Raw genomic sequence first — 26,168 nt, forward strand, 5'->3', positions numbered from 1 at the left:
TTAGGAGAAGAAAAATAAAATAGTTTGTGCTTTAGTATTACTTAAATGTTTGAAGAATCAAATAAAGGAAAAATATATTATTTTGTTAGTGGCAGAATATAAAACTGTTAGGCTTTCATAATTTAGCCCTTGATTTTTTAATCATGTTTCCTCAGTGGTTTCCCAGATATTATTTCTTAGATTGTCAAGTCCTTGTGGAGAAAACGTGATCTTATACTTCTTTTGTGTTTCTTATAATGATGAACAATTCATTTTAGTGAACAGGATAAAATATGATCTTGCATTCTTAAAAAGAAACATTTTTCCTATATTTATCTTACCTAATCATATGGATCATGATACAGATTAAATAGGGGAAATAGTCAATTGCTGTGATTAGGACAGTCAATTGCTGTGAGTGAAATATAGCCTCTATATCTTTTTTGGCATTTATATTCATTATGGAACCAGAAGACAGGGCATTTCCTAAGTACATTACCAGATTTGTCTATTGTGAGGAGAAAAGTTTGTCAACACTAAAATTGTAACAAGTAAACTTTTTTTTCCTAACAATATTTGTTTTTTTTTCTTCCTTTACTGTATTCAAATATGCAAAGTCTACCATTATATATTCTATAGACAACTCAGATTTAGGATTATAATCCACAAATTTATTTATAAACTACTTATATTTTTCAAATTAACAGTCTTATAAATGATAATTCGGTCAGCAAACTGTTTTAGAAGTCTTGTATTGAAGAAAGGGCTTTCTGAACAGACCTAGGTTTTATTAGGGTTCTACTACTTGTTATCTGTACAATATATAAAATCTATATAATACTTAATAAGATTGCTATAAATACTAACTGAGATGGTACATTTGAAAACACACTAGTGGATCTTTGATATTTATTCTTCTTTACTCCAACTTTTTATTTTGAAAAATTAACCAGAAAAAATTAACACAGAAAAGGTTGTATAATAATACAATGAATGTCCACTTGCTCTTCATGAGGAGTCATCAGTTAACATTTCACTATGTTTGTGTACATCTTTTCTTTCACTCTGTGTGGGGGGGGGGCGGTGTATGACCTTACACACACAAATGTACATACTTCTGCTGAATCATTTGAGAATAAGTTGACATTTTCTCTTTATTCTTGATCTTGATTGATATTGCTTGAATCTGTCACACCTTTCTTTGGATTTAACCTCTAATTGTCAACCCTCTCTCTAGGGGTCTGTCACTTCAGCCCCTATTCTCTTGCCTATTTCCAATATCCTTTCTTACCATAGCCATTGGGAGTTGTAACCCAGCCAGTTTGGATTCAGAGCAGACGGAGTCTCCTGAAACCTTAGGTCACTTGCTTAGGACAAAGGGTTTGTGCCCAGGAAACAGAATAAAAATGTCATTCATCTTATTTTCATTCTTTTGTGATATTTAGAATGTGGTGATTTATAGGGAAAGAAAAAAATGCAAGTGTTTTTTGTATTAACTAGGGCCAATAACCATGCTATATACCTTTACTTTTAAGCCTTACTTCTCCCAGCTGCCCTGTTAGCTATTAGTAACATACCCATTTAAAGAAGAGGAAACATACTCAAAAATGTTAGATAATTCACCCAAGATCACCAGTCAGTATTTGAACTCAGGGCCGCTAACTGCAAAACCAGTGCTGTTTCTAGGACATCAGCAGTTTTGTGGGTGTTCATTCTACTTTTAGAAATGTAAGGAATGCACTTTCCTATTCATCACTTAGATTTCATGCCTCTATGAGTCTTTATTATGACTATTATTTGACTTCTTTGAAGAAACAGCTCACTGACTAAATTTTACTCATCTGAAAGTTTATCTGTTTTTACCTTATTACTGAAATGGACAGACTTCTCTTCACCAGCCTCCAAACTCAATCCTTTGTCTCCCCTTCAAAGCGTTAGCTTAAGGTCAAAAAAACCCTTCATAAAAAAGGCCAGATAGTAAATATTTTAGGGTTTTGCATACCATACATTTTCTCTTGCAGCACTGAACTCTTACATTGCTGCGTGAAAACAGCTATAGCAATACATAAGTGAATGGGTGAGACTGTGTTTCAAGAAAAGTATTTTTAAAAACAGGCCCATTTTGACCTATGGGCTGTGGTTTGTCGACCCCTGTCTTACTGGTCATTGTCTTATATATGTCCATAAGAATTTGTATGCCAGGGAATGTTGTGAGGGATGCTGTTACGAGACATACAAATGTCCTTCTCCTCTCATGTGTTTGTTTATGTGTGCACAGTGACCAGCCTCATATGTGCCTTCCACATGAGAAAATACAGATAAAGTAATAAAAAAAAAAAATAGGTGCCTCAAAACAAACTGATATTAATGAAAATCAGTTTGGCACAAAACAGGGAACATCCTATTGAAAGACCAATGATGTTTAAAAGGAAAACTAGGTACATGACCCCTGCCATCAAGCATGTGGTAATGGTATGTTCCATCTAGCATGCTATGAGTCATATTCTGATCTTGCTATTTGAGAAATGTTGAATGTCCCTAACATGGGCAAAATGAAAGAAAGAAAGAAATGCAAAACAGACATGACAATGGAAATTTGACTGTAACATCTATGGAAGACTTAAGGGTTCCTAGGTCACACCACTCTTAGACATTTAACATCATCTAAAAATCCATAGTTCACGGTCTATTTTATAAATAGAAAGTACATATACATGTATTGTTTATATTGATCATTTTTCTCCCTTTTATCATTTCTTCCGGAGATTATTATCTTAAGGGGGACTGTTTCTCCTTTATGTCTGATAATGACACCTTTCTCTCCCAATCTGCTGAACATTGTATCTGTTGGAATGTGTTGCAATTAATGCTAAATAATTACATTGATATTATATAGTCTTTTCATGTATACCTCATATTTTCTGGTGATTGAAATCATCTTCTCCCCACTTTTCTCCTTTATAAGGGAATATATCAACATTTTCCATAGAAGAATTTACCTTTTGAGGAGTCTGAAAAAATGACATTCTTAATTATGAGTAATTCTGAAAGATACAGTGAATGACTTTGGCTGGTGTAGTACATTGATTGCTTCATTTGTGTTCCACCATTGTTGAATAAGCTTTAAAGAAACTGAAACATCAAATGAAAATGAAAAACAACATAGCAAAACTTATGAGATGCAGCAGAAGCCATGATCAAAGGGAAATTTATACTTATAAATGCCTACATTTTAAAAGGAGCAAGATTTCACATCAGTAATATAACTTTACACTTTATGAAACTAGAAAAGAAGAACTAAACTGAAAGCCAGCAGAAGAAAGGAAATAATAAAGATTAGGGCAGAAATAAAGAAAATAGAGAATAGGCCAGGTACAGTGGCTCAGGTCTGTAATCCTAGCATTCTCGGAGGCTGAGGCAAGAGGATCACTTGAGGTCCAGAGTCCAAGACCATCCTGAGCAAGAGTGGGACCCCCCCTCTACCAAAAATAGAAAAATTAGCAGATTGTGGTGGCATGCACACCTAATCGCAGCTACTCTGGAGGCAGGAGGATTACTTGAGCCTGAGAGTTTGTGGTTGCAGTGAGCTATGATGACACCATTTTACTCTAGCCAGCACAAGAGAGCAGAGCTCTGTCTCCAAAAAAAGAAAAGAAAACAAAATAGAGAATAGAAGATAGTGGAAAGAATCAACAAAATCAGAAGTTGGTTTTTTAAAAAGAGCAACAAAATTGACAAACTTTTAGCTAGAATGACAAAGAAAGAGCAGAGTCAAATTATTGCATTATTAAGTATGAAATGTCCAGTTTCCTTAAGTACTAAGTTTGACAATTGATATCTCTGACATTTCACTTTGACACTTCTTGTTTTATTTTTATTGCGAAGGTACATCCTCAGTCTTTCAAATGCACCTTTTGGCTTGTGATTATCAAATTTTTTTAGAGCAATTTTTGTGAAACCATGGATAAGTCAAAAATTCATGTTATTTTCAAATATGAGTTCCATCGTGGAATCAGTGCAGCGCAGACAGCTTAAAATATCAATGAAGTGCTTGGAAAGAATGTGGCTAATGAATGTATAGTACGTTGATGGTTTGAGAAGTTCCATTCTGGTGATTTTAATCTTGAAAATGAGTCACGTGGCCAGGCGCAGTGGCTCACGCCTGTAATCCTAGCACTCTGGGAGGCCGAGGCAGGAGGATTGCTTGAGGTCAGGAGTTTGAGACCAGCCTGAGCAAGAGTGAGACCCCATCTCTACTAAAAATAGAAAGAAAGTAGCTGGACAACTAAAAATATATAGAAAAAATTAACTGGGCATGGGGGCGCATGCCTGTAGTCCCAGCTACTCAGGAGGCTGAGGCAGTAAGATTGCTTGAGCCCAGGAGTTTGTGGTTGATGTGAGCTAGGCTGACGCCATGGCACTCTAGCCCAGGCAACAGAATGAGACTCTGTCTCAAAAAGAAAAAAAGAAAAAGAAAAAAAAAAAGAAAATGAGTCACGTGGGTGACCTGAGACCAAGTTGGATAATGATGAACCAAAAGCTATAATGGAAGTGCATCCCATCTCAACCTATACATGAGTTAGCAGCAAGCTTTGACATTACTATTCCAACAATATTGGACCATTTGAAATAAATGGTCAAGGTAAAGAAGCTGGATGAATGGGTACTGCATGAATTAAACAAGCATCAGAAGAGAAATCATCTGGAAGCTTGCCTTTCTTTGCTGTCACAACATAAAGGCGAACCATTTGTACACCATATTGTTACGTGTGATGAAAAATGGATTCTTTTTGGCAATCACAAGCATTCGGCATGATGACTGGATAAAGATGAAGTGCTGAAACACAGTCCAAAACTGAATATTCAAAAAAAGCTGATGGTGTTTGTTTGATGGTCCAGTACTGGTATTATCCACCACAGCTTCATGAAACCTGGTCAGTACATTACAGCGGAAGTCTATTACAGATGACTGGATGAAATGATGAGGATGTTTGAGATTAAGCAGCTGAGATCAGTCAATAGAGACAGGCCAATCCTCTTGGCAAGGCAACGCTTGACCACATGTCACACAAACAGTGCTGCTCAAACTATAGCAGCTGGACTTGGAAACTCTATGTCATATGCCATATTCACCAGACCTTGTACCAGCTACCACTTCTTCCAGGCTTTGGACTACTTACAAGGAAAAATATTCAATTCTCACCAAGCTGCAATTTCATTGCCGCTCACTCTCTAGTCGTCTATGCTGCTGACATAAACAAGCTACCATTAAGATGGCAACACTATGTCGATAGTTTAGAAACATACTTTGACTAATTGTACTGCTTCTTGTTTGAGACATAATAAGCTTTTGATTCAAAATCAGACATTTCATATTTAATGACCTAATAGTAATAAAAATCCCCCCAATATAGAAAAATCCAGAACTAAATGGCTTCACTAGTGAATTCTACCAATCATTTAAAGAAGATATAATGCCAGTCCTTCTCTGACACTTCCTAACTCATCCTATGAAGCCAGCATTATCCTGATACAAAAGCCAGACAAAGATACTACAGGACAAGGGAAACTACCAATCAATATCCTTTTTGAATATTGTTGTAAAAATCCTTTATGAAATACTAGCAAACTGAGTCCAGGAGCATATTAAAAGGATTATACTTCCTAACCAAGTGAGTTTTATCCCAGGAATGCAAGGCTAGTTCAACATGAAAATTAATCAGTGTAATCTACCACATTAATAGAATGAAGGGGAAAATACCACATGATCATTTCAATTGATGGCTGAAAAATAATCTGACACAATTCAACACCTTTTCATGATGTTAACATTTAACAAGCTCAGAATAGGAGGGAACTTTCTCAATTTGATAAGGGACATTGTGAAATGCCCACAGGTAATATCATATTTGATAGTAATAGCATGAAAGCTTCCCTCTAAGATCAGAAACAAGACAAAGTCTTAACCGCTTGTATTCAATATTGTACTGGTGTTCCAAACAGGGCAATTTGAGCCAGGTGTCGTGGCTCATGCCTGTGTTCTCAGTGACTTGGGAGGCTGAGTTGGATGAATTCCTTGAGCCTCAGGAGTTTGATGCTACAGTGAGCTACGATTGTGCCACTGCACTCCAGCCTAGGTGATAGAGTGAGACCCCATCTCTAAGAAAAATTTAAAAAATAAAAATAACAGAGCAGTTAGGCAATCAAAGAAATAAAAGGCATTCAAATTATAAAAGAAGTAAAACTATCAGTATTTGCAGATGATCTGATCTTATATGTAGAAAATCCTAAGAAATTCACAATAAAACTATTAGAGCTAATAAATGAATTTAGTAAAGTTGCAGGATATAAGATCAACACATAAAAATTAGTCATATTTCCATACACTAATGAAACCAAAAATAAAATTAAGAAAACAGCTCCATTTATTATTACTATTTAAAAGAATAAAATACCTAGTAAAAAGTTTAAACACAAGGTATAAGACTTGTATACTGGAAACTACAAAGCATTGCCAAAAGAAATCAAAGAAGACCTAAATAAATGGAAACACATTTGGTGTTCATTAATTGGAAGATTTAATATTGTTAAGATGGCAATACTCCCGAAAGCAGTCTACAGATTCAGTACAATTTCTATCAAAATTCCAATGTCCTCTTTTTGCAGAAATGGAAAAGCTGATCCTCAAATTTATATGGAATTTCAAGAAAGTCTCACATAGTCAAAACAATGTTGAAAAAGAAGAACAAATTTGGAGTACTCACCCTTTCCAATTTCAAAACTTACTACAAAGTTATAGTAATCAAAACTGTGTGGTACCAGGAGAAGGTAGACAGACGTATACCATGGGACAGAACTGAGAGTTCAGAAATAAATCCAAACATCTATAGCCAATTGATTGTCACCAAGAATGCAGAGACCACTGAATAGAGAAATAGTGTTCTTCTCAACAAATAGTACTGGGACAACTGGATGTCCACATGCAAAAGAATGAAGTTGGGCCTCTTCCTCATACTGTAGAAGAAGGAAAACTGTAAAATTCTCAGGAGAAAATGCAGGGCTATATCTTTATGACCTTAGGTTTAGCGGTGGATTCTTAGATACAACATCAAAAGAATCAGCAACAAAAGAAAAAATAAGTTAAACTTCATCCAAATTGAAAACGTCTGTGCATCAAAGGACATTATCAAGACAGTGAAGAGACAATCTACAGAATAAGAGAAAATATCTGAAACCCATACTGTCTGATAAAGGTCTAGTATCCAGAACACATAAAGAACTCTTTCAATACAACAACAAAGAGAAAACCCGATTAGAAAATGGACAAACAACTTGAATAGATGTTTTTCCAAAGAAGATACTCAGATATCCATCAAGCCCATGGAAAGATGTTCAATATCACTAATCATTAAGGTAATGAAAATCAAAACTATAGTAAGATACCACTCTACTCCACAAGGATGGCCATAATTTAAAAAGCAAACAAACAGAAATTAATAAGTGATGGCAAGGATTCGGAAAAGTTGGTACCTTCGTGTGTTGCTTGTAGCAATGTAAAATTGTGCAGCTACTGTGGAAAACAGTTAAACAGTTCTTCAAAAAGTTAAACATAGAATTACATGTGACCCATCAATTGCACTGCTAGCTATATATCCAAAGGAATTGAAAACCGGTGCTCAAATACTTACACATGAATGTTCATGGCAGCACTATTCACAGTAGTTCAAAGCTAGAATAACAAAAATGGCCATCAGTGGATGATGGATTAAAAGATTGTGGGATGGCCATACAATAGAATATTATTCAGCCCTAAAAAGGAATGAAGTACTGATACATGCTACAGTGTAAACTTCAGAAACATTATGTTAAGTGAAAGAAGTCAGACACACAGCCACATGTTGTATAATATGATTTCATATATGTTAAATATCCATAATAGGCAAATCCATAGACACAGAAAGCAGATTGGTAGTTGCCAGGGGGAGGTGAGAGGAGGGAGTAACTATTTAGTGAGTGTGGAGTTTCTTTTTGGGGTGATGAAAATATTTTGGAACTGGATGATGATGATGGTTGAGCAGCATTATGAATGTACTGAATGCCACTGATGGAACACCTTTAAATGGTTAATTTTATGTTATATGAATTTTCCCTAAATTTTTTTAAAGCAGAAACATTAAAAAAAAATAGTCATTTAGATGAGAGCTTTTCTTAACTATTAGAATGGAGGCAGAGACTGGGCTACTATGACTACTATTCCAAACTTCTGCTAATTCTTTCTGACCAGAGCTGAGGTTTATTTCTTGGTACCTTTAGGATACTCAGTGGCTGAACTGACAGCCACCAAGAGTCTGGTGGTGGCACTAAGGGGTATTAAATATATGGTGGGAGATTAGTAAATGTACTAGAGGAAACACAGCTCTTTTCACTTGAGAGTATCCTCTCAAGTATATTCAACACCTTATCTGTTCGAGGTCTTCTTTCCCCCTCCTATCTTTCAAGTCTGTATAATCTCATTTCATCTCACCTACCAGAAATTTTGGAGCCAAATTCTGCCATACCTCATTTATTTTACGATAGGGTTACTGGGTTAGTGCTGCTGAATCTCTGGATTTCAGTAAAGCATTTGACAAAGTCTCATTATGTCACTATAGCATATCTCAGGGCTCTCTCCTCAGCCTTGTCATCCTGATGAGTTTTTTTTAACCACAGTTTTGATGCCTAGACATTAGAAAGGCTAGCAGATACATTGGTTGACAGACTCAGAGTCTGAAAGATAGGAATGGGTGACTGTTACGGACCAAATAGAGCAAGATGAATTTTATTAGAGATAAATGTTAAGTTTTGTACTTGAGACCAAAAAGCACAAACTGAACAAGTACAACATTGGAAGGACATGACTTAATAGCAGAACATGCAACAAAATGAAGAGCCACAGAGTGTTATCATTCTTAACCTCTCAATATGAGCTAACACAAATGGATTGTTTAAATACAGTGTTGAAAACTACTTCACACTATTCAGGCCACATCAGGGGCATTGTCCTCCTCCATTCTATTTTACAAGAGACTTTGACGAACTGAAAATAAATCCAGAGGACAGTGTCAGGGATGGTGAGAAACAGCAGTCCCCAAGCTTTTTGGCACCAAGGACTGGTTTCATGGAAGATAATTTTTCCATGGGGGGGGTGGGCATGGAGCTTATGCAGTGATGCTAGCGATGGGGAGCAGCTGCTGTCAGTACGGATGAAGCGCTCACCCACTGCTCACCTCCTGCTGTGCGGCCAGCTTCCTGAGTTTCATGGAAGATAATTTTTCCACGGATGGGGGGTAGAGGGGAGCAGAGCTCAGGCAGTGACGTGCAGCCAGGTTCCTAACAGGCTGCAGCTCCGTACTGCAGGTTGAGGAGGACACTCAAACCCATGTCATGAGACACAAGTGAAGAAAACAGGAATGGCTAGTCTTGAAAATGTTGGTACCTGGAAAACAATGAAAGCTATCAAAAAAGAAAAAAAGAGGAAGGAAAAAGAACAGAGTCTACTGCCCTGTGTGGTCATGAAAGCATTAGAGCAAAGGCTGGTGATCATTTTTCAGAAATATTGTTGGTTACTAAAGGATGGAACCACATAGTCACTAAAGTGTCTTTCAACCCTGAGATTGTATGGATCTACATAATTACTAAAAAGCAGGCAACATGACAGTGGGAAGAAAGAGAAAATATAGGCTGAAACCAATGGTCTAATTGAATTCAAAAAGTACTAATTTAAGTGCCTTTCTTTTTTTTTTTAAAAAGAGACAGTTGCTCTGTTGCCGAGGCTGAAGTGTAGTGCCATCATCATGGCTCACTGTAGCCTTGAACTCCTGGGCTCAAGACATCCTCCTGCCTCAGCCTCCCTAGTAGCTGGGACTATAGGTGCTCACCACCATGCCTGGCTAATTTTTAAATTTTTTGTAGAAACGGGGTCTCACCTGTGTTGCCCAGGCTGGTCTTGAACTCCTGGCCTCAAATTGTCCTCCCATCTTGGCCTCTCAAAGTGCTGGAATGACAGGCATAAGCCACCACGCCTGGCCTGAGTGCTTCTTAAGTTCAAGGCATTGCTGAAGATACTATAAATAATTCAGAAATGATGAAATTTTCAGGTTTGGGTCAGGATCAACAGGAAGATAATTTGTTTCCTTGGCCTTATTTTATAGTCTAGTCTCCTGAGACAAGATCTAGGGCTTGGGAGCCCAGCACAGCTGTCTTCTTCAGGAAAACCTGGGACACCATACTATTCATTCTCTACCACAAGTTCCAGGAGAAGACCACTCCATGACTCTGCAGCACTTGGTGAGTGTTATTGTTGAACAAATCCCATCCTACAAATATTTCTTTCTTTTCTTTTTTCGCCCTTAGTCTGTACTTCTGGCCATGCTTTTAATTAGAAGAAATTTGGATTCTTGGATATCATGTTGATGTCAGGACTTATATGCATAAAAATAATAGGTCTATTAGATATCTAATAAATGAAATCAAAATGTTTACTTTTATAAATCCATCATAAGTTTTTTATTAAAAGGTTGGCCACAAGTAATTTTGAATGGCTGTTTAAGCTATAATTTTTAACAAGTTTCAAACAACCAATTTAATAGTCTTGTTTGGACCTCAATATGAGGAAATAAATAGGGAAAAATAGGACTTAACTATTGAAGTTAAACTGTAAGTTTTTAAACTTAGTTTTTCTTATAGTTAAAATTTCATGTTCTAATATTAACACCTATTTTTGGCTAAAGTTGTTGTGATGCTGAACAGTTTACAAAGTGATTTGATATATATTCTCATCTCATTAATACTGCTAGGCAGTGGATATAATCCTAAATTTTAACATAACAACTAAGGCTTTTCTGGGCAAATGATGGCTCATGCCTATAATTCTACCACTTTGGGAAGGGAGACTAAAGGATCTCTTGAGGCCAGGAGTTCAAGACCAGCAGGGTAACAGTGAGACCCAGTCTCTACAAAAAATTCTTTAAAATTAGCCAGGCATGGTGGCTTGAACCTGTAGTCTCAGCTACTCCGAGGCTGAGACAGGAAGATCTATTTAACCCAGAAGTTTGAGGTTGCAGTGAGCTATGATGATGCCAGTGTACTCTAGCTTAGGCAGCAGAGCAAGAGCCTGTCTCAAAAAAAAAGGCTCAAAAGAGGACACACTCATATAATTACCAGGTGGATTATCCAGGATAAAATTTAAGATTTTCTGACTCTAAGTTCAGTGTTTGTATATTAATGCTTCTACTCCACAGTTTTTTTTTTAACTGAGATAAAATTAACTATATTAAGGTATATAATTAAGTGGCATATACTACCTTCACAATGTTGTACAGCTATCACCCCTATCTAGTTCCAAAACATCACCTGAAGAGTATACCCTATTACATATTAAGCATTCAAGCCCCATTTTTCGTTTTTTAGATTCCTTCTTTTATGTCTTACTAACCAGGCCAGTCTGTTTTATGTTGGTGTTTATAGTAAGCCTCAGGTGTTCTCTGATGCCTTATTCAATCTATGTTTAAATGTCAGAATTTTTGGTGATTCCTACCAAAGATCCTTTATATAAGAAAATTAAAGTCATAAAGAAAGTGTGTTTACATTAGGTAGGCCAGCTTCTAAAATAAATATAATCCACCAAAAGAATGTATGTCACAGTTATTCATTGCACAAATATTTGTAGACTGCTTCCAATTTGTGTATCTACCTTCTGTTAAACCTATATATTGGTGAAATATTCCTAGTCTCTAGAGCTAGGATATGCTTGAAAATGTAAAAGGGCATGATGATGGATCATCACATTCAGCATAGAAAACTCTGATTAGATGTGTCCACTTCTCAGTATTCTGGATGATTTAGTATGTGCACTGTTAAAGTCAGCCCAGGTGATTTAGACAAGTATACTTTTTGTTATTAAAGAAATGATAAATTGTAAATGCATTTTGCTATCTCCACTCTTGTTTGCTATCTAATGAGTTAGTCAGGGTAGGAACATTCATTTGAGTCTAGATGTGTCAGTGTCATGCTAGAAAAATATCTTATTAGTATGCTATGTGATTAAATACTGTGACAAAAGGCAGTAATACATACCAATATACTATTACTAAAAGTTTAGGGGCAAATTATTGTAATAATTAGAAAAGAGGGGGATAGATTTCATAAAAAATCAGACTTAAAATTCAGGTTTGCTATAAGTTAAAATATACATCTTTTTCATTTTCATTTTGATGATAAATACTGTTGTTGTCTCCTGCATGCTAGGAATGATGCTGTACACACTACCTGTTTACAAATTACAGTTATAATTATGACCTTGTAATTTTAATGTTACAAATGAGGAACCAAGATCCAGAGAAGCTAAGTAACTCAGCCAAGACTGAGTAGGGATATGGTGGTTCTCTTGATGCCTAGAGAGACCCACCCATCTCCTATGTGAATGTCAGTGGATTATTATTACATTCTTCATTATTCTTTCTTAGTCTTAGCCACTCTTTCTTGGCATTGCAATTATTGATAAAATCTCAGAGTTTAAAAGGACTTCAGAGATTATCTACACCAACCTCGTCTTCTCAAGCGATTTAGGTGCTTTAGGAAATCAACATTGTGCAGAATAGTACCTAATTGTACAATTTGTAATCATTTTGCCTCACATTTTAATATAAACCTAATAATAATGGCTGAAATTTGTTAAGTGTCATGCTCTAGTACTGGCCTGAGTTGCTTTCATGTATTATCACAGTATATGAAATACACAAAATGAGGTGTTATCTCCTTTTTATGGATGAGGTAACTGAAGCTCAAAGAGGTTAAGTGGCTTACCCTAGCTCACCCAGCTGCTATATGATGGAGCTGAAATTTGAATCCAGCCAGCTTACTCTCTTAACTGTTACATTTTGCAGGCTCTCAAAAGTAAACTGTGAATCCCAGGCTCATGAGTTTAAATCAGGCATTTTGTATTAATATGTCATTTTATAGTGATAGCTAATGATGAGATACAAAAGAAAAATTTCCATTCGTGAGGCAGGGAAAAACTGGCCTAAACTAAGTAGCAATATCATCTCCTAGAAGTGACTCCAAAATAGAGTGATTGGCTTCAAACTGGTAGGGGCAGTTAAATTGACTGTGTTGATATAGAATGTGGCTTTTTTGTTTTGTTTTGTTTGGACTTTGCTTGAGACAGGGTCTTGCTCTGTTGCCCAGGCTGGAGTGCAGTGGTGTGATCATAGCTCATTGCAGCCTCGATCTCCAGGCATCTTTCTGCCTCAGCCTTCTGAGTAGCTAGGACTGTAGGCATGTATTTTTTTATTTTTGTAGACACAGGGACTTCCTGTGCGCCCAGGCTGGTCTCGAACTCCTGGCCTCAGATAAACCTCCCGCTGCTCAAGGGATGCTGTATTAGTTGTGAGAAATTGGGCTTTAAGTTTTACGCAGACACAGATACAGTGCTTATCTTTGACTCTTCTGTTTTAAGGAAATATAGGCCGCCTCTTGGGGTAGGGGCACAGATGCTAATGAATACTTTTTCCCCTTTTTATGGTATAAAATTTTTTCACGTGCTACTTATAAAGTTGCTTTTTTAGCTTTGCAGCCTCCTGGGATATTCACTGTACAGAATTCCCAGCCCAAATTGAAATGGGTTAAACTGCATGTTTGTATGATGTCATTTATGATCTAGGAAAATGTAGTCGGTCCTCCGCATCCATGGGTACCACATCCATGGTTTCAACCAACGATGAATAGAAAAATTAAAAAAAAAAAAAAAACAGATGGTTGCATCTGTACAGAATATGTACAGACTTTTTTCTTGTCATTATTCCCTTAACAATATAGCATAATAACTATTTACATAGCATTTACACTATATTAGGTATTATAAGTAATGTAGCGATGATTAGAAGTATATGTAGGATATGTGTAGATTATATGCAAATACTACACCATTTTATTTCAGGGACTTGAGTATCGTGGATTTTGGTCTCCTCAGAGGGTCCTAGAACCAATCCCCCATGGATACATAGGCACAACTGTACTGTGCTGGTTTTTACAGTTTTCAAAAGTATACTTTACATCGGCCTCCTCATGTGTTCTCTCTTCCTAATACTGAACCCCTCTGAAAATCCTGAATTTGATCCATTATTTATGTAAGATTGGAAAGCTATGTTTATCACTTTATTTTACAAGAAAGAAGATGAACAAGTTTTAAATTTTACAGCTAAGTAAAATTAAAATACCAAGTGAGGCTGGTTAGCATATGAAAATACTCATGTTTTCATTTATTGATGAATTATGTCTTTAGAAAGAAATATACTTTCTCTATCAAGTTATTTCCTGGAAATAAATATGAACATTAAAGGGTGACTTGTACAATAATTAGTGCTGGAGTTACAGTTTAGCCACACATTTTTAAGGGAAATGTTCTTACTCAATACTGTATGATATTATATGTATCAATGCCCACATTCGGTAGTTTATGTGACATATCTACACATTATAGCCTTATTTTTCATTCTTTAAATTTGATTGCAAATAAAATTTACCATAATAAATTGTAGCATAGCATTAGCTGTTAGTTTTTTAAATATGCTTTATACCTAATCTAATTCTCAATGTGATGCAGAAACTAAATTTGTATGTTAAGGAATCTTCTTTTTTTTTTTTTTTTTTGAGATAGGGTCTCTTTATGTCACCCAGGCTAGAGTGCAGTAGCATCATCATAGCTCGCTGTAACCTCAAACTCCTGGGCTCAAGTGATCCTCTTAATTCAGCCTCCTGAGTAGCTGGCACTACAAGCACATGCCACCATGCCCAGCTAATTTTTTTGTAGAGACAGGGTCTCTCTATGTTGCTCAGGCTGCTCTTGAACTCCTGGCCTCAAATGATCCTCTTGCCTTAGGCCTCCCAAAGTGCTGCTATTATAGGCATGAGCCACCGTGCCCAGCCAGGAATCTTATTAAATAACATGACTTGTTGCACCAAGTGCCCCTCTGCAAATGAAACTGGGATAAATGATGTAAAGTCCCTAAATATAGTTCTTGGCACATAACAGGTTAAGAAATGTTCATTCCCTTCCCTCATACCTGCTTATTGGTTTGTTGTTTTCTTTCTTGTTTCTCTTTATTTATTGTCCTCTTCCCAAATGTATGGGATGTATATTTTCAGAATGTATCACTTTATTAGGAAGAACCTGTTTTGCACTAGAACCAGTTAAAAGGAATGAAGCCCCCATTCTTGTATCTCCCTGTTTACTCCCAAATTTTAGAAAACAAGAAAGACACTAGGGGAAAAAATTGTTTCCTATTCATTTGAAGTCTGATTTTTCTTAACATGTTGACGAAATATATTGTTTTCCATGTGCAGATCCTTTGCAAGCAAAGAAAGTCAGAAAGGTGCCTCCTGGTTTGCCTTCTTCTGTAAGTACCCTTTTTTTACTTGATGGTAAACAAACTGATTTCAAGTATTCAGTATTTCCTTGCCAAAATGGGCATACTTTACATAGTAACTGTTCACTGCTGAATGAAATCATTGATTAAGTCCACATTTAATGTTAGGTTTTTAGATTTCTCTGTGATGATTTGTAGCTAACTCATATGCTCTTACTCCATGTTCCTGTCATTTGAATTCCCCTCTTGGGAAGAGGACTAGGCCGGTAGCTGTCAAAGATGATCTCCTGTACAGGTCTTTTGATGTTTAATTAGTCATTATGTTGCTGAACAGGAGGACAGACAGAGATTAATAGTTGAAAATCTTAGAAATTTACATTTGTAATAATCCCAGTGGAGCTAAAGACATTAAGATTCGGAGGACATGTTTGGCTCAGCTTGCCTCAGTAGGACTGAGGTTATTAATATGCATAAATCACCAAGTCAGATGTTCATTGTGAAGCCCTTGTGGATTTTAAAGCCTTCATTAAGCCTATCCTAACTTCAGCCTAGCATCAGGAAAGCTTTCAAGCAACTAGTTTGTTGATCCCTCTTTGCTCAAAAATGTATCCTTTGAGAATAAAAGGCTTTGATGAAGGAGGTAGGAAAGGTTTGGTGGAACAATCATTAATGGCCTTGATAATCTAATACTGTAGGGGTGTTTGTGCTTTTAAATATGGTTTATTCTTTAAAGGAGTAAAAATATTTGTAAATGAACTCACATCATAAATCCACCTACAATTTTAAAATCTGTGGTGCAAGGAAGGAAGGTTTTTTTTTTTATTCCTCTCCCTTTGCTTAGAAAAAATCAGGAGTGAGGCTGTTGGATTGAGGCCCCATGCCTTGTAGGGTACATCTCTTTGTTGTGTAAATGGGTGTTGGGCTTTTATTTGGAAGTACTTAACACATGGGCGCAGGTGCTGCCAGATGAGTCACAGCTCATCGAAGTATAGACTGAATGGAATATCCGGCTTGGCAAGTAGTAATCTAGAAGGAGCAGCATGGGTCTGAGCTTTTTATTTTTTATTAAGGCTAAAGTAGAGATATCATCTTTTTGGTTGTTTGCCTGCCTTCTTTTCTGTGTTCTTCCCCGCCTTCTCTATCCTGTGATACGTGAAAAGTCGAATTTGAAATCCTCTTTGAAACTCAGTTCCAGATGGATCTGAGTTTTATGCAGCCTAGGGCAGCTGTGCTCTGAACCTGCAGCCTACCTGGAAGGTTGGATTGCAGCTGCAGGCATTCTTAAAAGCTTTTGCTTACATAAGCACTTGGGCCCACTAGAGGCTGAATAGCTGCTTGATAAACAAAATGAACACAATGCCTCAAATCATTATTCCCGAAGACAGGAATTTTTTTTCAGCAGCAGCTAAAAATAGTTGAGCAATTTACATTTTAACAGTTGTGTGCTATGCAGGGGTAGGTGGTTCAGCAGTATAACAGATGATTTCTGTTAAATTAACAGAAATCATAAACTGACAGAACTATTAAAACATGTAATTGCAATTTTCTTGTAATTTATTACTATAATTCTATGAGAGTAATAAAAGTCAAATTACATATTAATATTTAGTGAAACTATACAGGTTTAAAAAAAACCAATTAGTAAATGAAAAATTCATCTCATTTCTTCTCAACCTAACATTAATTTTAAGAAACAATATATTTTCAGTGTTCCATAGTTCTTTCATTTTTAAAGAAAAAGGGCAAAATGGGCAGAACAGCCTGGAAAGAGAATAGACACTGGGGGTCACCAGTCTTCCTTACATTTCTAATCATGACAGTATTCACTACTTTGGAGATAGTTCTCTGTATTGTCTCAGGTGTCTGAGACAAGCCACAGAAAAAGGGAAAGCCAGTGAACTCTGATGAAACCTTGATTCCTTTAAGAAACCATTAGTAAATTTCATAAGCCAAGCCTGTTTACATGTTGTATTTTACTAGCTACCTTAGTACACATTGAATGTTATTAAGAATATATAACAAAGTGTATTTTAAAGTAAATGCTATGCTGAAATCTTAGATTTTTAAAAGAGACAATTTTAAAACTTTAAAAACATGTTTTGATAAATAATGGCTAAATAATTTCTGAAAACACTATTGTTACACCATATACCTTTTCAGTATCTAAAACAAATGGGAATTTAAAGTCGTGGTTTTCTATTTACGTGCTTTTATTGAAAAATATGCAAATTACAGACTTTTGACATATGAATTATTTTAAAAATTGGGTATAAAAATGAAAATGGACTATACATATTTTATTCCATGATAATTGGAATATTATGCTTCCCAAACAAAACTAGAAATTTGACAGTAACATTCAGATTTCAGCAGTTTCCTGCTTGTCCAGTCTATCTTTAATCATTTGTAAAATACATGTTACTTTCACTATGGAATAGGAAAAGAACTAAGTTAGTATAATACTGTACAAAAAACAATAGGCAGGGTTACTTAACATGCAGAACATTGATAATCTGTATAATTTGACTATAGAGCATTGGTAAGAGGACTTCTTTTTTGTAAGCCATGATTTATATTTAGGTATAACGTATACCTCAGCTTTTCTGTTCCTCTCTGCAGAACAACTGAATAGTATCCTCTGTTTCTACATGAAGATCTAATTAGGGTGTGTTGAATATCATTAAAGCAGTGTGTCGGTAACCTTAAGGAAACAGTCTACTCAAATCTGCCTGTCTCAGTTGCTGATTGGTATTACAGACTAGTCAGTTAGCTCTTAGGAAGTTTGAAGTGGGAAATCTGAAGTTCTTTTCAGTTCTAAAATGCTGTGTACTTATGGTTTTAAAATGGATAAGCTCACTTAATAACTAAAAAGCATAGTTTCTTTACTCCTGATGAATAAATGGTGTTTTTAAGCACATGAAATTTTCCACTTCTCCAGATAGGTTGAAAGATTGGACAAAACGGACTTTTGTAGCAACAATAGAATGATGCTTGGACATTGAAAATTCAAACATATTAAAACACCATCATTACCTTCACAGAACTGTCTAATATGAGAAACAAGCATTCAATGAATTAATTATATAGCAGTGAAGCAAGTAAAGGTGTTTACTAAGTGCTCTAATAACATAGGGTAGATAGAACTAACCCTACTAATAGCTTCAGGAGGAATTGACATTTAAGCTGTATCTGGAAAGATGAGTAGCAAGTCATCTGTTAGAGAAGGGAGAATGGACCAGACAGTTAAAAGGCGTGGAAGTATGAAAAAACAAACACATGTTCAGGCTATATCTAATATTAAGAATAATAGTACAGTATTACTAGATGCTATACCAGATGCAGCCTTTGTAATTTTCCTATAGCAGACCCACTGTCCCACCCCAGAGGAGGATTTAGGGGGGAACACATAAGATCAGTCCAGATATGAAAAGGAATAAGTTGTCATAGCATTCCACCCTAGATAAAAGCCTCAAGTATCCTGGCCAATAGATAGTAGAAGGCATTTATAGTTGTTAAGGTTATCTGGGAGTTTTCAAAGGCATGGATGGTACTCTCACTTTGCAGGATATTTTCCCTTACTTTTAGGGTTCATGAACCTCCTCTCCCCACTCCCCTTCACGAAGCACCAACTCTCTTTGTTCTCAGCGTGTGCACCAGCTGTTTTTCATTTATAGCAGATTTTTACTAAGGATTTAAAGTTTGAGGGAATTTTGAAACACTGAGTGGGGGATTGGCAGCAGTTTTTTCCCCCTAATAATTTGTGGGGGGGAAAGGGAAACATTTGTAATATGTTTGTTAGCATCCTTTATAGCCTCAGTGTCACTTTGTTAAAGGTGCAGGACTTCATGTGTGAGGAACTGTGTTAACCATTACTCATATCATCCTAAGCTTTAATCTTTTGCTATACAACTCTATAAAAGAACTAATATTTCCCTGCTTAAAAATGAGGAGATTGAAGGCCGAGCAAAGTTGTTCATGCCTGTAATCCTAGCACTTTGGGAGGCCAGGGCAGGAGGATCTCTTGAGGTCAGGAATTTCAGGTTGCATGAGTTATGATGATGCCGCTGCACACAGCCTGGACAACAGAGTGAGACCCTGTCTCAAAAAAAAAAAAATGAGATTGAGATTCAGAGACATATGTAATTTGCCCAAAAATCACACATAGGGATAAGATTACAACCTAATTTAATATCAAAGATGATTTTCTTTTTATTTGAGCGTTAAAACATAATTATAAGCCGGGCATGCTAGTTCACACCTGTAATCCTAGCACTCTGAAAAGCTGTGGCAGGAAGATCGATTTGAACTCAGGAGTTCGAGACCAGCCTGAGCAAGAGCAAGACCCCATCTCTACTAAAAATAGAAAAAAATTTGCTGGGCATGGTGGCGCACCTGTAGTCCCAGTTACTTGGAAGGCTGAGACAGGAGAATTGCTTAGAGCCCAGGCATTTGAAGTTGCAGTGAGCTATAATGATATCACTGCACTCTAGCCAGAGTGACAGAGCAAGACTCTGTCTCAAAAATAAATAAATAAATAAAATATATATGTATGTATGTGTATATATATATATATCTTGGTTTATTCGTAAAATATCTTCCTTAGTATATTAAATTTAAGACATAGTTTATTTATCAGTTATGTTTTTCCTGATCAAATTTATTTTTACTTGGCTTTGTTGTTTAAAGACCTACCACCAACTGGAAGGATGATGCAGTACTAGAAAAGCACAGATTTCCCAGTCAAGCAGATAATGGGTTTTATTTATCTGGCCTCAGCTTCTTTTTATTTTATAACCTTGGAGAAGTTGCTTTTGATTCTCTGCACCTTAAATTTCTATTTGTAAAAGGAGATGATAATGCTTATCTCAAATGTTATTTTGAGGGCATTATGTGCCTAACATGTGCCTTGTATATCATAAATACTGAGTAAGTGTTCCTTCTTTATTCTCTCTAGTTCCTACCACCACAGCTTGAAATGTAAAGAAACAGCATTTCATTTTTATCAGATTTTATTGGAAAGCAAGAAAAAGTTTTAAAACATAAAAAAGAGTAAAATATTATAATGAAAGAAAAAATGATCATGTTACCTACACTTGTATATGTAATAATGCAAGTGCCTGGCACATAGTGCATGGTAAATTATAGCTGCTATTGTTTTTTAGAAAGCAATCATTTGCAGAAAAAGGACCTGCAAAAGGAAAAAAAGTTGTTGAATCAAATTCTGTTGCCTAGTGTTCATTCTTATTATTTTTGTTTTCTGAACTCTCAGGGGTCTATGCTTTCCCCTCTGCCTTTTTTAAATCATTGGTTGAATGCTTTATGGCCCTCTGAAGCATTTCTCAGAGGGAGAGAAGTTTGTTCTTTATTCTTTATTTCTTGACTTAGTGTTAGTATTTCCAAACATAGACGATTTTCTTTTATATGCTGCAGAAAATATAGAAGTCTGAAATAAGTAAGAAGCAAGGTTTTTATCTGGGAAGTCTTTCCCAGAAAGTAAACACTTAAGTAAATTCCAGAATGCCTTCCTAGACCCAAATACCTAAAGTTGTGTTCTTGTTCCATAGTATTTGAAAGTATCTTTCAACACCATATATTAACTCTGCATCAAAATGGTGTCTTATTAGCTTGAATATAACTGGTTTACAATCCCATACATAGACAAATGACACAATTATTTGTTTCTTGGTACGATGTCATGCTATTCCTTGTCCTCTGTTTTTAAGTGTGTATATATATTCCCACAAAACCTATTACTGTGATTTCTTGGTTAAACTCTCAAAGTGTAATTTACTATCCCACCCCATCAAGAAAAAAATTTTTTCTAACCCTCCACCTCACCCTACTCATAAGGAACTTCTTTGCTTCTGAGATGAATAAAAGCAGCTAAGACTCTACTTTTTCTATTGTCTTTGATGCAGACAGGTACAGAGGTCAGTGGCCTTTAAAGTGGTAATTGACTATAGTTTAGAAATTTATGCCTGCCATTCTCTCAAAATTTTCGTAGGGATTCATTTTATTGGGAATGGTTTGGATGTTTTTTTTAATTAATGTGAATTTTGAGTCATTTTTAGTATTAAATTTGAAGATTTAGAGACATATTTTTAGATAAAGATATGCTGAGGTGTTCCCAAACCACAAAGATCACTAGACCATGTCTAATAATCTAGCATTTGCATGTATATACTAAATAGAATGGGCATATGAAATAGAAAAAATCAGAATATTAAATCCTGAGGGTGTCTAAGATGAAGATTTTTTTTAAGTAGGAAAGAGATGACAAATAGAACTTTCTGAGGCTGGTAGAAATGAATATCTTGTAAAACTATGGTTTAAAAGATTGCTAGCTCTGTAATCCTAGCACTCTGGGAGGCCAAGCCGGGCGGATCGTTTCAGCTCAGGAGTTCAAGACCTGTCTGAGCAAGAGTGAAACTCCATCTCTACTAAAAAAATAGAAAGAAATTAGCTGGACAACTAAAAATATATATATATAAAATTAGCCAGGGATGGTGGCGCATGCCTGTAGTCCCAGCTACTCGGGAGGCTGAGGCAGGAGGATTGCTTGAGCCCAGGAGTTTGAGGTTGCTGTGAGCTAGACTGACACCATGGCACTCTAGCCTGGGCAACAAAGTGAGACTCTGTCTCAAAAAAAAAAAAAAGATTGCTAGCTATCTGAACGAGTAAGAAAAAGGTTAAGGGTTAGGACTGTAGAGAAACTGTTGCCTCCAATTTATCCATGAAAATAACAAGATGAAGAGCAATAAAATATTCTCAAAGCCAAGGTAACAGACAATGTTTATAGACAATTATTCCGGGCCTTTAAGACTAGCAAAAAATCTAGTGATTCTGGAAAAATAGTCTTTACATGCAGTACCAAATTCAGCTGAACTTCATGAGTGAACCCTCCAGTTCTTGAATATGAGTTGGAATAGGTATTTGCTTAGTTCCTTTAGCAAACAACACAGAGGGCATACAACTCTGTGTAAAAGAGTTTCTTATTTTGTTAGATAAGCTGTCTCCATTTGAGGGCTACCGCAATACAAAATTTCCAAAGTGGCCAATTCATTCTCTGACCTTACAGGTCAGACTAGCAGAAAAATCTTAGTATATGAAAGGAGTGGTTCTATAATCCATTCCAAATTTATATTCAATTTGGTCATTGAATGAAAGATTTTCTTCATACATTAATAAGAAATAGCCCCTGTTTATGCTGACAGTAACCACTGTTCAGAACAGTGTCAAAATTGTATCAGTGTAAATAATGGCCTTTTAATCCATAATTCTAAGATGTTCATTTTTGTAAGGAGCTAGTAATGTTTTTGATCTGATTTCAAGTTCAGAAAAAGAAAGAGGAGTAGTAACCAGTGAGTGAGTCCTATGGATCCAGTTGTTTTTACTGATACGGTTGTACAACGAAATGATATTTGTTTTTTCCTGACTTCTCTACTTTTTTTGAAAGAACATGGCTAAATTTCATTCAGAGGTGGTTTTTAAGGCTTAATGAACTCCTCAGCTGCTGGTATTTTAGATCTTTGAGACTTCACAACCGGGGCGGTGGCAGGGGGAAGGGGGGGATGTTTTGTGTGTGTGTGTGTGTGTAAAAGTAACTTGTATGGTTTTTCAAAGGATACATGGTTGAACTCTGTAAATAATTTTAGAGTTTAAGGCCAATGTCAGCATCAGTGGAACCATTAACTGTTTTTTTGTTTTGTTTTAATTTTTACCTACTATGATTAAGGATTATTTTTTCAAGTATAGGAAAAAGGGAATAGATTAAGAAATTCAGATTTTTATCACTGGGGATGTTTGGGACTCTGGATCTCATTGTACAGTAGGGAAAGCATTTATATCATAAGTAATTTGCTGACATGAAATTTGCCATTACTGGTACCCCCTTTGTTTAACCAGTAATGATTTTACTTTGAAAAGTTATTTGTTGTAATTGTATAATATCTTATTTTAAGGACCATAATGTCCTAGATACACTCATAGTTAACCTTTTATGCATTTTTAAAACACTGCAAATCCCAGGATGGTTTCTGATTTCTCCCTTTCATTTATATGCATTGAATACGTTTCAAAGATATTTAAAGTATTGGCCAAAGATTTTATCTTTTTATTAACTTCATTTGTTTTAATATATAACCCAATATCTGTAATGTGCTAACATTTTATTAGTTTTCAAAAATAATTTGGTTGTAGAAATTGTTTTCTGAAGAATTTGCTAGAACTTACTTATCTCTTTGTGATAGCCTACATTTCTACTCTTCCTTAGTGTGCTAGACTGGGGTCAGCAGACTTTTTTTGTAAAGGGCTATGTAGTAAATGTGTTTGGATCTGTGAGCCAGATGGTCTCTGTCACAACTACTAAACTCTTCTATTGTAGCATGAGAGCAGTCACATACAATCCGTAAACGAATGGGCATGGCTGTGTTCCAATAAAACTTTATATATAAAAATAGGTGGTAGGCCATATTTGGCACATAAGCCATAATTTTGCAACCTGCACTAGACTTAAAGAACACAAGTATATGTCTAAAGTATAAATACATTCCTACTTTCTTCTTAAATGTAGTTCCTGTGGAAAACAGACCTGAAGAAAAGTAAATATTTTTAGGCCTGTCCCTAATTTTTTTAAGATCTGTTAGTCCCTCCATCATTTCCTTAAGGCCCTGGACACTGGGCCAGAGTTTATTGTATTGACAGACGCTTTCCAGGACCCTTATTTGCCATATTCTGAAATGTCCCTGACTAGGATGGTGGTAGAGCCTCAGTGTATAAAGTGAGTAGTGTGATGTTATATCTAGGATTTAAGTTTCACATTAGGTAATAATATGTAGGATAGTTTGTGACATCAAAAGTAACCCATGGATATATATATTAGTAAATGTTTATTTGAAACAATTGGGTTTAAAGTATTTAAATCTAAATTTTATATAAAACTGTCCTATAATTTTTTACTTAAGCTTAGATGTATATGTGCCCAGTTACATCTTTTGTCCAACTTTTTCATAGAACATAAAGCTGAGGGTAGTTGCTAGCTGCTTGGGAATCAGTTCCAACTCCAGTAAGATTGTGAAAACAGATTTTAAATTTTACGACGTTTCTGGTCTAAACACAAAAGCTTCATACAAAAATTAAGAGAATCCTCCTTCCCTAGAAAATTCATTTTTTCAATGTTAACCTCTGTAATTCAATTGATTTTTATATGGTGGTCATATAGTTCCCATTTTAACTTTTATGAGGCTAATAATAATAAGTAATAAAACTCTTGTCAAGTTCTCTGGCTTCTGCTTGATAATTTTTAAACTATCAAATTTGATCTAGAAGAAAACATAGGAAAAACTCTTCTAGACATCAGCCTAGGCAAAGAATTCATGACTAAGACTCCAAAGGCAAATGCAGCAATAACAAAAATAAATAAATGGGACTTAATAAAATTAAAAAGCTTCTACCGGGCTGGGCGCAGTGGCTCACGCCTGTAATCCTAGCACTCTGGGAGGCCGAGGTGGGTGGATCACTCGAGGTCAGGAGTTCGAGACCAGCCTGAGCAAGAGCGAGACCCCATCTCTACTAAAAATAGGAAGAAATTATCTGCCAACTAAAATATATAAAAAAAAAAATTAGCCGGGCATGGTGGCGGCATGCCTGTAGTCTCAGCTACTCGGGAGGCTGAGGCAGTAGGATTGCTTAAGCCCAAGAGTGTGAGGTTGCTGTGAGCTAGGCTGACGCCACGGCACTCACTCTAGCTAGGACAACAAAGCAACACTCTGTCTCAAAAAAAAAAGCTTCTACCTAGCAACAGAAATAATCAACAGAGTGAATAGACATCCTATAGAATGGAGAAAATGTTCACAAACTATACATCCAATAAAGGTCTAGTATCCACAATCTACAAAGAATTCAAGTCAGCAAGACCAAAAAAAAAAAAAAACAAACCATTAAAAAGTGGTCAAAAGACATGAACAGAAATTTTTCAAAAGAAGATAGACAAATGGTCAAAAAACATATGAAAAAATGCTCAATATCACCAGTCATCCAGGAAATACAAATTAAAACCACAGTGAGATTGGCCTTACCCCTGTCAGAATGGCCATTATTAAAAAGTCAAAAAACAATAGATGCTGGCATGGATGCAGAAAGAAAGGAACTCTTATATACTGTTGGTGGGAATGCAAATTAGTACAACCTCTATGGAGATTCCTCAAAGAAACAAATGTAGACTTACCATTCGATCCAGCAGTCCTACTACTGGGTATCTACCCAAAGGAAAAGAAGTCACTTTATAAAAAAGACACCTGCACTCAAATGTTTATCGCAGAACAATTCACAATTGCAAAGATGTGGAATCAATCTAAGTGCACAACAATTCATGAGTGGATAAAGAAAATGTGATGTGTATATATAATATATATATTTACATGTATATATATTTATATATATAGCATGGAGTATTACTCAGCCATAAAAAGGAATGAAATAATGTCTTTTGCAGCAACTTAGATGGAACTGGAGAACATTATCCTAACTGAAGTATCTTAGGGATGGAAACAAACACCACATGTACTCACTGATCATTGGGAGCTAAACAATGGGCATGTATGGACACAAAGAGATACAAAGGACATTGGAAACCAAGAAGTGGGGAGGATGGTGGTGAAGGATAAAAACTTACCTGTCAGGTACAATGAATGTTATTCTGGTGACAGGCACATTAAAGCTCCTACTTAAGCATTATACAAGGTATCCATGTAACAAACACATTTGCACCTTTTAATATTTTGAAAT

At 35.9% G+C, this 26,168-nt stretch overlaps 1 protein-coding gene across 4 annotated transcripts in view; it reads left to right on the top strand.

The window, feature by feature from the left end:
- The window catches only part of TCF12 (transcription factor 12), a 346,996-nt gene that overhangs the window by 253,365 nt on the left and 67,463 nt on the right, over positions 1-26,168 (top strand). For all 4 annotated transcript variants that reach the window (XM_045529980.1, XM_045529997.1, XM_045530003.1 and 1 more), the window contains exons 7-8: positions 10,170-10,305; positions 15,361-15,413. In XM_045529980.1, coding sequence (XP_045385936.1) covers positions 10,170-10,305; positions 15,361-15,413 — 189 coding nt within the window. The remainder of the gene's footprint in view (positions 1-10,169; positions 10,306-15,360; positions 15,414-26,168) is intronic.

The sequence above is a fragment of the Lemur catta genome, chromosome 1, assembly GCF_020740605.2.
Source record: "Lemur catta isolate mLemCat1 chromosome 1, mLemCat1.pri, whole genome shotgun sequence".
Classification (NCBI taxonomy): domain Eukaryota; kingdom Metazoa; phylum Chordata; class Mammalia; order Primates; family Lemuridae; genus Lemur; species Lemur catta.